Source organism: Trichechus manatus, unplaced genomic scaffold (assembly GCF_000243295.1).
Source record: "Trichechus manatus latirostris isolate Lorelei unplaced genomic scaffold, TriManLat1.0 scaffold00253, whole genome shotgun sequence".
In the NCBI taxonomy this organism is placed as follows: Eukaryota; Metazoa; Chordata; class Mammalia; order Sirenia; family Trichechidae; genus Trichechus; species Trichechus manatus.
The window spans coordinates 2,302,082-2,316,839 of NW_004444189.1; the positions used below are offsets into that span (position 1 = coordinate 2,302,082).

General features: G+C 37.3%; 1 protein-coding gene across 3 annotated transcripts in view; it reads right to left on the bottom strand.

The window, feature by feature from the left end:
• The window catches only part of HEPACAM2 (HEPACAM family member 2), a 52,498-nt gene extending 38,546 nt beyond the window's left edge, over nucleotides 1-13,952 (bottom strand). The window contains exons 1-3 of one of the 3 annotated variants that reach the window (XM_004389657.3): nucleotides 13,637-13,952; nucleotides 6,880-7,230; nucleotides 3,320-3,604 (exon numbers count right to left, since the gene is read on the bottom strand). In XM_004389657.3, coding sequence (XP_004389714.1) covers nucleotides 3,320-3,604; nucleotides 6,880-7,230; nucleotides 13,637-13,715 — 715 coding nt within the window. In that variant the 5' untranslated portion in view covers nucleotides 13,716-13,952. Of the gene's footprint in view, nucleotides 1-3,319; nucleotides 3,605-6,879; nucleotides 7,316-13,636 lie in introns of those variants that run through there. The other 2 variants (XM_023724653.1, XM_023724654.1) reach the window with 2 other exon arrangements.
• Nucleotides 13,953-14,758: the final 806 nt, after the last annotated feature.

A 14,758-nucleotide genomic window follows, 5' to 3' on the forward strand; every position in this document is an offset into this window, starting at 1 on the left:
TGCAGCCCCTCAGGAAGAAGCAAAGATGGCCCACAGAGCCAGGTATTTGAGCGAAAGGAGGGGCAAGTGGTGAGAGGTAAGGAAGAAATCAAAAGAAGTGGAAAAAAGCAACACCAGCAGCCAACAAATGGCACTCAGAGTGCTGGCCCGTTCGGGTGTGTGGAATCCAAGCAGCTGGTGTTTCCCGTTGAAGAGACTGTGGCTGCGGGAAACAGATGAGGCCAAGTGGGGGTGAAGAAGGGTGGGGGGTGGGAAAGCATATATCGCAAATTACCAGTTGTTTTGTCTTCTGCTGGACGTTCCGTGAGGCTGCTTTCTCCTACCCCCTATTTGCTGGTCTCCGATAGGAGTCCAACATGGCTGATCCACGCTGCTTTAGCTGGTAGGGGACCTATGCATGAATCTCTCCTCGCTGTCTGTTCTCTGTCAGTTTTCTCACTCCATTTGGTGCTTGGCTGAGTTCTTTATCTCTTCATTTGATGTTTTTTCACGTCTTCAGGTTTCTTGACTGCTGCGTCCATGGGTGTTCACTGTGGCTTCAAGTAAAATGAAATCCTTGACAACATCAATCTTTTCTCCGCTTATCATGATGTTACTTATTGGTCCAGTTGTGAGGATTTTTGTTTTCTTTATGTTGAGGTGTAATCCTACTGAAGGCTGTGGTCTTTGATCGTCATCTGTAAGTGCTTCAAGTCCTCTTCACCTTCAGCAAGATAGGTTGCATCATCTGCATAACTCAGGTTGTTAATGACTCTTCCTCCAATCTTGATGCCCTGTTTTTCTTCATATAGTCCAGCTTTTCGAATTATTTGCTCAGCATAGATTGAATAGGTATGGTGAAAGGATACTACCCTGATGCACACCTTTCCTAACTTAAAAACACGCAGTATCCCCTTGATAATAATATGATAATAATAGATAACACTTATATGGTACTTACTATAAGCCAGTCAGGAGCTCTGTTGGTGCCACATGGAAGTTACAAACGCAAGTTTTGCTTGAATCAGCCAAACTAAGCTAAGAAAGATAGATTAAGCGCTTGGCCACTAACCGAAAGTTTGGTGATTCGAACTCCCCCAGTGGCTCCGCAGAAGAAAAGATCTGGCAATTTGTTCCTGTAACGTTATAGCCTAGGAAACCCTATGGGCCATTTCCATTCGTTACTTGGGGACAGTATGAGTCAAAATTGACTCTATGACAACTAACAGCAACAACTAGACCAGTCACTATTCTAAGTATTTTACATATAGTAACAAAATTAATTCTCACAATAACTCTATGAAGTAGGTACTACCATTATCATCATTTTATAGATAAAGAAATGGAGGCCCAGAGAGGTAAGGTAGCAGAGCCAGAATTTGAATCCAGGCCTCTGGCTCCAGAGTTCCTATTCTTAAGCACTATTCTGCTATGTGGAACCCTGGTGGCATAGTGGTTAAAAGCTCAGCTGCTAACCAAAAGGTCAGCAGTTCAAATCCACCAGCTGCTCCTTTGAAACCCTATGGGGCAGTTCTACTCTCTCCTATAGGGTCACTATGAGTTAGAACTGACTCGACAGCAATGGTGTGGTTTTTTGGTTTATGCTGCTTTGTACACTTCCCTATGGCACCTATGGCACTCTACCTGATGCATTTTATTATGCATGTTTTCTGTCTTCTACTAAAATATAAGTTAGCTTCCAGCTGCAGAATTCAATGATTCCTTCTTAGCTTAGTTTGTCTGATTCAAGGAAAACTTCTACATACACCTGTATCATACCATCGCACTCCTGCTTCCCCCAGCAGTTCCTTTTCCTTTCGGCTGTAACTGCCCCATTGCCAGTGCTCAATTTTATTCTTAAGCTTTATCTAGTTGGGAAAGGCTACATTATGTATATACGTTGGTGCTTTTTTCCCAAATGGATATAACACGTCTTCAAGCTAACTATCAGTTTCTATTGAAGAAAATAGAATACAGATATATTGATAATAAAGACAGCGTCCATTTACTGAGTGCTTGCTTTCTGTCAGTCACTGGCTGTTTTTCAGACAATACCTCATTTAATCACAGTAACGTAGCGAGGAAGGAGCCCTGGTGGAGCAGCGGTTAAGTGCACAGCTGCTAACCAAAAGGTCAGTGGTTCAAACCCACCAGCTGCTTCATGCAGAAAGATGTGGCAGTCTGCCTCCATAAAGATTATAGCCTTGGAAACCCTATGGGGCAGTTCTATTCTGTCACATGGGGTCACTAGAGTTGGAATTGACTTGACGGCATACAACAAGTGTGACGAGGTGGTTTTAACTGTCTCCATTTTACAGATGAGGCTCAGAAAGACCAAGGAATTTACTTAAGGTCACACAGTAATGACAGACCAGGCTTCCCACTGAGGTCTGTCTGACTCTTAAGCACTTAAATACTAAGCGTAAGTGCTTCTTCTAGTATTATGCAAATATACTTAGGAGAGAGTGGATAAATGTTCTAGGCTTAATTCTCTCCTTATGATTCAATCAGCTGAGATACTGGAGCTGAGAAGTTTTCCCTTGCTGCGCCTCACTTCTGTAAAACTGCTGTTGCAGCTATGCTCTCTGTGGTAACTGATAAGAGTTTTCAACATGATAGGCCATTGGCTGTCAGTGGGAAGAGGTTTGCTCATTTGTCAATAGTGGTTAAGTGCTTGGCTGCTAACCAAAAGACCAGTAGTTCAAATCTACCAGCCATTCCTTGGAAACTCTATGGGGGCAATTCTACTCGGTCCTATAGGGTTCCTATGAGTCAGAATAGACTCGACGGCAAGGAGTAGAGACATTTTTGGTTGTCACAACTGGGAAGGGGTTGTGCTATTGGTATCTAGTAGGTAGAAGTCTGGGATGCTGTTAAACATCCTACAATGCACAGGTCAGCCCCCCATAACAAAGAGTTATCCAGCCCAGAATTCATTAGTGTAGAGGTTGAGAAAACTTAGGCTAGGTTGAAATTAGAATGCAATATTAAACACATTGGAGATGATGCTATGGAGTAGAGGGTACTGGGAAAAATAACACAATAATGAGAATGACCACTAGAAATGAGATCGCACAGTGGATGAAATCATAAATGTATCCTGAATGGTTCCTGGCCATTACTTAACTTGATCTTCAAGAAATAGGATTGTGCTGATAAATATACTTCATGACAAGATAGTGCTTAGGAAGTATGCTTAAAACTAGTACTGAACTACAATAATGGTAAAAAACAAAGGACAGCTGATGCTGATATTTTCCATAACTACCCTCTGTAAGACCTTCCCAGAAGAAAACTCATGAATAGTTAAAGCAAACAAACAAGTGAAAAAAAAACTTACAATATATGGTGGGAATAATGATGTCACTTTCCATTTCACTGACAGCGTTCTTCACCAGGCAACTATAATTTCCAATGTCTCCTTTAGTCACTGGAGTAATACGAAGGGTGTTGTTTTGGGGAGAAAAGGAGTAGGTGGAGCTGGTGTGGACAGGTCTCCGATTTTTTAGCCACTGGTAAACCAGCCGGGTGCCACCTTCCACCAGGCATGTCAAGGTCATGTTCCCCACATACTCCACTGCCCCAGAGGAAGGCTGAGTCTGTACCATGGGTTTTGTGACAGGATCTGCAATATTAAAAAATAGAAATACTTTTGGCCACTCATAAAATTATAATAAAACTCTTTCATATACTGAAATCTTGGAGAAATTATTCCAAAGTTTTACATTTTGTAAATGTAGGCAGTTTAGGCAATAATTAAACATGAGAAAAAAGAGGCACAAATAATGCAAAATGATAAAATATAAACAAAAAATTTAGATACGTATAGTCAGAGATAGCCAAATTCCAGAACTTACTCTTCAAGAATTTTCTAATTAAATCCTTTGCTTTATCTTTATAGAGAATATAATTAGTGGTAGAGAACTCCGGCTTCCTGACCGCCTGTTCATTGTGCTTTACCCAAATAACACACAAAACTTATTTGGTATTCCCTTCTCTTGACTTTTCCCAATGTCCCAGCAGCAGCTGGTTGGGGTGGGGTGGGGAACCTAAATTTCTTTGCACCATTTGCAAATGTACAGTTCATATATGTTATGCTATATGGGGAACTGAGGGACTGTTTTAGAGAATCACATATGCACCATTTACTTTTCATTCCAAGTAATCAAATTAATTATATGCTTTTAATTGCTTTATATTTGTGTTGCAACAATTATGTTAGTCACTTTAACAAACCAAAGTCTACATTTCTAATACTGATTCAATCTGAAAATAGGATAAAATGTGTTTTAGGGTTTGTATGAAAAAAGAGAAATAAAAGAAAAATCCAATAAAAATTCCTGTTGTAACTTCAAAGTCATAGGAAAATAGTGTCCTTTCATAGCCTGACACGAAGTAGGTAGTTAGTATTACTTGCTAAATAGATAAATTACCAAGAGTGACTAAATATGCATCCCCTGAATTTTGACTCTAAAACTGATGGATAAGTGTAGGAATTATATAAACATCCAGAACCATTTTCAGCAACCTTCATTAATCTTTGAGGGTCTTGACTCTATTTGATAAAAAACAGTGACTTACCCAGAGTTACACAGCAATAAGTGGCAAAATGAAGAGGGCTTTTGATCTGGCAATATTTCTCTCTTGCATTTTGGAGAGAGATATATTTAATAATCTCCTATGCATGATTACAGGACACAGGGAGAATGAGGTGATACATAAGGGACAGATGATTGGAACCAATATTTAAGCTTTGATTTCTTATCAAGTCTCTAATTGGGGATGGTGCATCTCCCATCTCCCTCAGGCAAACTTGTCTTGATTCATGCTCGCTTTTTCCCACATTATAGCATGGACAAGACCATCTTCTAGCCCAGAGAAGACAGGAGAAAATGAAAGTTAAGGAGAAAGGAACTAGTTAAAAGGTAGCTAAACTAGTAGGGGAGCTGAGTAGTTCTGAAACCACCAGCCTTTCTCAAGGTGGGTGTAATCAACTGGCTTCCATTTAATTTAATCCTGTTTTTTTTCCTTGGCAAGAACAAGGGACTTGGAATAGTGTTTGTATAAGTTATTACAATTTAAAACAAAAAATGAGTGTGTATATGTTTATTATGTAGAAAAAGCTTGTATTTTTATCTTTTTTTCCAAATGTGTTTTGTGTGGAAATATATGTGGGATGGAATAAGTCAAATAGGTAGCATGTCAACAGCCTTGTATAAGGAGAACCAATCATTAGAATAGTCACTGGTATTATGATCACACACTTCCTAAAACAGTGTAATAAAGATGTGGATGTTTCCCAAGAAGATATTTCTTTCTGGCCCTAAACGCCTATCAAGACCCTAAACAGATTCAACTTTACTACACATTAATAAGAAATTGGTGTTCTATTAAAAACTTTGTAGGGAGACAAGCTACCACATGGGAAAACTTCATCAACATTCCCTCTAGATAGATATCTCTTTTTTTTCTCAAAGTCACTCCCTAGGCATCTGCTGCCACATTCCATATCTTCCCCTCCAGCCTCTCCAGGCTCCTCTACTGCCTATAGCTATTTACTGAACACTTGTTAAGGGCAGGTGGCAAAAGTTTCAGGCACTGGGGAGAAAAGAGCAAACAATAAAAAGTCCCTGTTCACACAGGCCTTGTATTCTAGGTGGGAAAGAGAAACAATAAGCAAATAAAAATATATAATATGTCCAGTCCAATGCAGAATTTGAGATACGTGTGTGTGTGTGTGTGTTTGGAGGAGTAGGTTATACACTTATATAGGGTGATCAGGAAAGGCTTCACAGAAAAAAGGACATTTGCACTGAGACCTAAAAGAAATAAAGGAGGGACCCATGCTAATATCTGGAATAGAAGCAATCTAGGTAGACTGAACAAGAAGTGCAAAATTCCGAAGTGTGTGTTTTGCCTCTTCTAGGAAGAACAAGATGTGTGAGGGAAAGAGAGGTAGGAGAAGTCATACAGGTTCCGGGTATGTGGGGGGAGATCATGTTGGACCTTATATGCCATTGTTAGCACTTTGACTTTTCTGTGTGAGACAGAAAGCTACTGCAGGGGGCAGGAATATAAGCAGGGAGACTACTTGGAAGGCTAATGGCATAATCCAGGCGAGAGCTGACAGAGTAGCTAAGCAGTGCAGTAGTGGGGGTTGTGAGAAGTGGTTGGACTTTGTCTATTTTTTAAAGTAAAGCTGGCGGAGTTTTCTTGTGAACTGGATGTGGGATGTGAGAGAAAGAGGGGGTCAATGAGGACTCCAAGGCTTTTGGCCTAAGCAATCAATAGAATGGAGTTTATATTTACTAAATTGGGGGAATATTATAGGTTCAGAGAGAAAAATCCAAAGGTGAGTATTAGATATAATGTATTTAAGGTATTCTGCTTACATACCTCTGTAAAGAAATAAGTGTCTGAAAGTTAGTTGACCCCAGTACCCCTCAGGGGAGATTTCCAGCAACTTCTGTTGTTCCTTAGGTATGGTCCTTGGGTGAGTCTTATCTGCCCCAAACAGTTTATTAAAATAAAAATCTTCATGTGACAAAAATAGGCCTCTTCCCAGGGTGCTACTGAGGAAATAAGATTTTCTCCATCTCATTATATCAGCAACTTTATACTTGACAGTTTCCAGGCAAACAAATAATAAGTTGTTCTTATTGCTTCATTACCTTTTGCTGAGCACTGTGCAGAATCCTTTCATTCAGTGTTGTATTTAATCCTCAGAAAGCCACTTGGGGTAGATAACGTTATTAGTGCCATGAGACACTGAGCTTTGAGGGTTAATTAATTTGCCCAAAGTTGCAGAGCCAGGATCTAAAGCCCTGGTCATCTAGTTGCCTGACCCTTTACTGAACATCATACTACCCTGCTGCCCAGGCATACTGATAGTGGACTCACCATCAACGGTGACTTGTATCTTCTGACTAGCTGAGAGGGTTCCATTTCCCTGAATGTTGACCTTCACGATGTAACTGCCTTCGTCAGTAAACTGCAGTGGGTTGATGAGCAGAGATGCATTGGGTGGCATCATGGTGAACTTATGTTGGTATTCCAGGTCAGGAACCACAGACTTATTGACAGAACCCAGTAAGTATTTGGGCATCGTGTGGGGTCTCTCAAACAGCCATATGATCTGGATGTCTGAAGCCAGAGTATGGAAGCCATAGTTCACGGGGAGGTAGAGGGCCTGACCCCTGATGCCATGGACGGTGTGCGATGGCACCGTCACTGTCAGCCCCAAGCAAGTGCCTGCTGCAAAGGAAAGGAAAGCTGTGAAGACCCTGAGCCACACTACACAATCTAAAGGGACAACTGCAGACAGAACCTGATAGGGGAGAATTCTTTTCAAGGAAGAGAGCCTTCCAGTTACTGACCATTCTAGTACCAGTTACATGTAAAGGTAAATATTTGTCTCTGAAACCTTCTGCATTTCAAAAACTCCACCCAAAAAGTACAGCTGATTGCATTGGCTTTTCTAAGGGAAGATGAAAAGGAAAAGCAGAAGTTATTATCTATGACTGTTAAAGAATACTGAGAAAGGAGAACTGGGAAAGATTATTAGTTCTAAAGTCCAGTGAAAACATTTAAAAACACTTGTCTCTACTAACACTGATTCTACTAATGTGTGAGTTATATCACATCTTAATCAAACCATGTGATCTGTGCAACATTGGAGAGTTACTTCTTCCCAAGAATCTCCTCCCAAACTTTCTGAATGGCTTGATATTTCACTATTGGAAGTTTTTTCCCATGAGCCAACGCCTTAAATGCAAATATCCTGAGAAGGATGGTATTAAACCATTATTAGTCAAGATCAGTTTACCAATGCAGACCCACAAGCTGCATTTTAGAATTAAAAAGTATAGTAATTATCCACACTTATAACTTTTTCATATATAAAATATTTAGTCTTCATGTTTGCTGCATTTTAGAATTTAAAAAATACAGCAATTATTTTACAATTTCAATTTCCCCATATGCAGAATGTTTATCCTCCTTGATTGCTTCCTGTTTTCATAGCTACTAGGAAGGGGTCTTTAAGCTTGAGCATCTAAATGTTAAAATAAAAATAATATTAAGCCAGTAATAGAAATTGATTGAAGTTTATTTAATATTCAGTTTGCAAATCGGGGCAACATTTCTGACTAGGGAGTCAAAAATGTTCCAGAGAAGAAAGACCTTTTACAGACTTTTACATCCCATCTTATTTCTAGCAATTATAATTGCCATGGAAACAGGGCCAGAAAAGAGTTTACAAAAGAACTTGTGGACATGCAGGATTCCATACAGCATTGTCGTGAAGAACGAGTCAAGTAATTACTGATTCATCTTAAAACATAGCTTCTCTTCTTACCTTTGGAATTACTGTTGTCAAAACTGACTTCACATAGACAGTTCTTTAAAAGAGCACAATGCCCAAAGCAAATGTTATTTACTAATTAAGCTAAATTATTGTTTGACTTAAAGAGGGCTTTCAGGAGACCAGTTTCAGCTCAAGGTTTAGGGTTCAAAGATTACCTTAGGGCAATAGTTTTGGATGGGTTATTTCAACCTTGATGGCTCCAGAAAGTGTAGATTCTTTGAGAATAATTCTCTCCACATGAGTCACGTTATGAAAGGCAATCAATCTTAGAAAAGGAAGTGTGGGAAAGTCTGTTTGTCTTTTGCAGATGATTTCTTTGAAGAAACTGAAAGATGTAGATTTGCTCATATGAGGAATCAGTTTCCACCTACAGTAAATTTCTCTCTTTGACTTCCCAAGGTAAAGTTGGGAACAAAGGATTCCATGATTTTGGTTCTGGCTATCTGTTAGGAGTGAGGGAGACTCTGGGGCAGGCAGGGATGTTAGAGCAAAGAATTCAGGAGGGAAATACAAACAGGGAGATAAGAGGAGGTTAGAGGGGAAACAGACCCCACTCAACTGAAGCTAACTATATGGACTGAAAAGTAAGTGAGTATATGGGGAAAAAAAAAAAAGTCTCACAGCCTCCTTGGGCTCTATGTGTATTTGTGATTGACTTACAATTTTTTTTTTTATGATAATGGACTGTACTTGCACATTCATATTAGTGATCTGGATAATAACAAAGGAATTACAAAGGCATGTCAGTTTGCTTCTGTATTACTTTCTGGCAAATGTAAGAATGTTAAACTTGGAGTTGTTCCTAATTTGAATGATTAGAAAAAGAAGGAACCGGGTGCTAGGAATTCTATCAAGGAGACGGAAGACTGTAGTGAAGAAATAGATTAGTCATTCTACTTCTCTGGACCTCAGTTTTCTCATGTGTAAAGAAAAAGGGGTTAGATTAGATGAAGCCTAATGCCTCTCTCCACTCTCTAGGTTTATGTTCTTGACATCCTGAGATGCTTTTATCAGGGTAGCAGCTATCTACACTGAAGATAGATGACCTATGTTTAATTGAAAGATGTCCAAAAAGTATTTAAGGATTCAGTCTCCATGTTCCAGTCCACTTATTATGTTGTCAATCCCTGCAGGATATCCTTCAAAAAAGTGGCAATTCTGTGTTTGCCACCAAAGAAATCAAAAGGGGTGGTGGAAATCCAAATCATTACCTTGGGAATGCACTGGGAAAAGCTGCATTGCTGCTGCCGTAATATGTAGTAATTGCTTCTGGCAGTGAGCAGTTTGGTCGTTGACTTTATTGGTCCATTTAAGACATTTCACAACTCAACCTAGAAACTACTGCTAGACTGAGATGTAGATGATCTGAATGCAATTCTGGCCAAACGGTGTTTGTCATTTGGGGCAGTCATTGCATAAGTACTTACTTTGTTTTTTGTTTTATCTTATTTGGAAGGACTCTTTTTTTCAACTTTCCTTGTAGTTGTAGTTGAAAAAGATTGAGTTTGTAATATTCTAGAAAAGGCTAGGGAGGCAATGTATTACTATGGGTGCTAGTATCATTAGAATAGAAACATAGGTGACTTTTGGATCTTGAACCGGAATGTTGAATCTTAAGTAAGAAAAGACTGGAGAGTCTATGACTAAAGTAATGGAAAGCAAGTTTTATTTAATGTAAAAGCTAATATTGCAGCCGAAGGAAAAATGAAAATACTTTATTAGAAAATAACCTTTTGTATGGTGTTTTCAATAATTTTTAAAGGGGGAAAAACTAGTTCCTTGGGTTATTTTAGAAACTGCATCATGTAGTAATACCTTTAAATAAAATATTGCCATCATTATCTCTGAATACAATGTTTCCATATCAAGTTAAATTTGTTTTCAAATATGTATGCTTTTTCAAATGTGCATATGACAGCAAAAGATAGCACAGCTGTTACAGTACCCTTTTGCTTAGAAACTGCCTATACTTTTTTTATCACATAAATTATAGATAACAAGTTATAGGAATGTTAGCAAGGAATGAAATTTTCTTTATACAGTATCTAATCTAAGCCTCCTAAAAACTTTTCCTTTTGCAGGAAAGACATGAGCCTAGTGATATGATGCAACCCTTACTTGTAGTAAACTTTGGGGAATAAACAGATAATTGGATACTTCTTCTACATTTAAGAAACATACTGTCTATCACTGATATATTTCCCAGTACAGATATGATGAATTTATGTTGTCAAAACAGTAGTTTACTAATTTAAAAAAATTAGCTTCATTTTGAGAATTTTTCAAGAGCTCTTTTTTATTTGTATGAGAAAATATAAAGGACTAACACCATCGATTTTAAAAATTCAACCTCTCTATGAACAAATGAACCCCAATAAGAGAAATGGTATAAAATTGATGAATTTTTAATTTCTTTTTGATATTCCACATACTGAACTTAAATGGAAATTAATTTTATTACTGTTATTTTGTTATTATTTTCAATTTTATTACAGCAAAACCTGTGAGAATTGGAACTCGATGGGACTGCCTTGTTTTTCTGGGTCTTGCAAGTTTTCTGCCTTTGACAGGGTGCAGTTATGACTTTTCTATCACTATTTAGTGAGAAATATTTGAGTTTTCCTTTTCTGACAGTTTTCCACCTTACATGGGTTCCGGCTTTCACAGATTTTACTGTATTAAATTAAATATTATTAAATTGACTAATACTTTTAAAAAAATTATTGTGTTGTAGGTGAAAGTTTACAACACAAATTAGTTTCTCATTCAAAAACTTATACAGAAGTTGTTCTGTGATATCTGTTGCAATCCCTGCAACGTATCAGCACTCTCCCTCTTGCGCTCTCTACCCCAGGTTCCCCATGTCCATTCATCCAGTTCTCCTGTCCCCTTCCTGCTTTCTCATCTTTGCTTTTGGGCAGGTGTTGCCCATGTGGTCTTGTATACTTGATTGAACTAAGAAGCACAATCCTCATGTGTATTATTTGTTTCATAGGCCTGTCTAATTTTTGGCTGAAGGGTGGACTTCAGGAGTGGCCCTGGTGAAGAAGCCCTAAGAACACAACAGTTAAGTGCTCATCTGCTAACCAAATGGTTGGCAGTTTGAACTCACCTGGCAAAAGAAAGACCTGGCAATCTTCTTTCATAAAGATTATAGCCAAGAAAACCCTATGGGGTAGTTCTATTCTGTCACATGGGGTTGCTATGAGTGGAAATCGACTTGATGACACCTAACAACAACAATGATACTTTCTGAGTATAAAAAATGAAAACTCAGGTTTTTTTCATCTAAGGCATTAGGGCAGGAAAAACTGATAATACCATTCTGGTCAGCCTGTGCTTGTCACTTGGGGCCGTCACTGCAGATGTCCTTGTTTACTTTTTTTTTTTTTTTGGTAAAAGGGGAAGAATCCTTTTTTCATATAAAATGATATATAAAATTACAGCAATAATTTCCTCTTTAGAGATTCTGTTAAACTTACAGCAATAGCATTACAAAGGAGTATCCAGCATTAAGGAACACCGAAAGCCCTACTGCAAAGTTTGTCTATATTCCCACAACAAAAGACCCCCTAGACCAGTTTCAATGTATTGAATATAAACATCAGACTTCACCAAAGTGACCTCTAGCTGAAGCTTAAAATAGCTGGCATTTACTTCCCCATTGTCGTACACGGTATTAGCAAACATAACACAACTGTTGTTGACTGAAAACAAACTCAAGCATCTTTAAAGAAAATAGAAATTATGAACTAGTATTTTGAGTAGACTGTATGAACTTCATTCTGGGATTCATTTTTGTGGCTTTTTTTTTTTAAAAGAAAAAGCGAACAAAAATTTAATATTCCTAAAAGCAAGAAAAGTTTCACATTAGCTGTGGTCTTTACAATATACTACCTATTGAAAAAAGTAAATTTGAGTACGAAAGAAGTCTTAAGGGACAAAACGGCTTTAACTATTTATCAGCATGATACTTATTTCTTTAAAACAAATTTTAACTTTATTGTAACCTAATTCCTCAAATGAATTGCCTCTAAATTAGTAAAGCCAGTTACAACAACACTACTTATGAAATGACAGCTGATGTCTCACTATAAAATTGAAAACAAGTGAGGCACTGACACACAGATACTTTCAAAGTCAGGAAAAGTTCACAAAGATAAAGAGCCAATTATGATAATTGTTTAATTTTTCAATAAATCAAAATCCATGATAGGCTTGAATTTGATAACATAACCACCATAATGACTAGAACTATCACAACTATGGAAAACTCAAATGCTTTTAAAAAAATTGCAAAAATCTATATTTCATAAATGTGGGATATGTACTATATTAGGTACAAATTTGAATAACAATCACATTTCGATGAAAACAGTAACAATATAACAGTGAAAGATGGGTTTTAAATGACTGAAGAAGGCTAAAACTTAAATTGCTTATTTACATTAAGTTGTTAACACTTAAGGCCTAAAGTCTTTTTTGAATTTCTACCTGTTGAAAAGAAACAAAACAAGAAACTAACTTAAAAAAAACAACAAAAAAAAACTGATAAATAGAATGAATGGAAAAGAAGAGAACATCTGGTAAAAAATAACCTCAACAGAAAAAAACAGTAGGAATATCAGAGAGAAACTTCTTTAAACTCTAAGGATAAAAGAGGAGTGGGAGAGAAATATCAAGATGGAGGAAAGAAGTTTAATCGGACTAGCCATTGGGAAAAGAGAAAGACTAAAGGCATTTTGCAGAAATAATACTTTCTAACACATTTCCCTATTGTATATAAAAAAAATTTTTTTTTGTCAGTTTGGAACATCACCTTTTTCCATATTCATAAGATAGGTAATTTAAAATGAAGCAGAACTAATAGTTTGCAATAATATCTTTAATTAAACAATAAAAAACCATTTTCATAAATTGTTTTGCGTTTCACTGTAAGTGGTCATAATTTCATGACCTATAAAAGAATATTTTCCACAATAAAATGCATTAAAGACTGCTGAACCTATTTGTAAACACTGTAAAAAGAAGAAATTCATTCTATTTTTGGAATGTCTTAACTTTCTAAATGAGTGTTATTGACAATAAGTGTTCTGAGAAAACAATAACCATCTATTTATTAAATTTCATTCTCCTAAATGTTTCTGCTTCTTCTCTGGAACAAAGTGTGTTATTGTTTAAAAGGTTCTGAGCTGCTCTTCAATTACCTTAGTGAATCTACAGCCTAAAGCCAATATTTACCTTAGGCCCGCAATTAAAAACAGGTACAAAACAATTCATGCAGTGCCTTACCGAAGAGAAGGAGGTATATTTTGCAGTGAAAGACCCCAACCATGCTGCTGAAGGGTTCCATGAAAGCATCCTCTCCCATGCATACAGTGCCCTGTTCTTGGTGGCAACTTGGTTTGTGGACCAGCAGCTGCTGGTTTATTTGCTAGGGAAATTAGCAGTGAGGTAACAGACCCTATCCTGCCTCTTGCTTCTCTGATTTGAATACAGAATGAATGTGTATACAAAGGACACAGGGAGTGGGAACACCTGTTATATATATGCTCTGCAAGAATACAGGCTTATGACTTTCACAACAGTTTCTTAGCGATTGTCAGTAATTGTCAGTGTATTTTAGAAATTATTCTAGTTATTAATAATTGCATGAAGGCAAATATCCTTTTGGGTGACTTTTGAAGAATAGTATGAATCATAATGAGAACATATTGTAAAATTCCATTAAAAACAAAAGCTGATTTCCTATCATGCCAAACTATGCCAGTGTTTTGAATTTTTATTTAATTTTTTCTATGAAAATTGAAGTATTTCATATATCTGCTAAACAGATATAAATCTTTATGAAGTCACTGGTAATATGGAAAAATTATAACAAAGAATCAAAACAGAGAACCAGAATATCTTTTTTAAAATGTATTTTTTATGCAGTACTTCCAATTATAAATGGCTACTACGGTTTTATTAATCTAAGGATTCATCTTATTTTTAAAAGCAAAGCACAGGTGTGTTTCTAAGCGACCTCGAAGCATGGACTGTGCATAATTATAATGAAAAGCCTATGCCAACAGATAATATCTGAGGCCACATTTTCACAGCTGAATCACAGGGGAAGTGAACCAATGACCGAGAGAAGATCTTGCCTCTACTGTGGTGTGTGGGCTACATCTTTTCAGCCTGGCTTCTTCATTGTCACGGCAGCAGGGTAGTCTGAACAATTTACTAAGTTATAAGTCAACCCTCACTTTCAAAAAGTCCTGGTCCAAGCCTTCTATATACAATGGATCAAACTGTGTGTCAAATCAAAGTAAAATTCCTAGCACAAATAATTTTTAATAGTAAAGGTGCACTGAGAAAGTTCAATGATGAGAGGGGAAGGAAGAACATTCCTTTCTTTAGGAGTAATTAAAA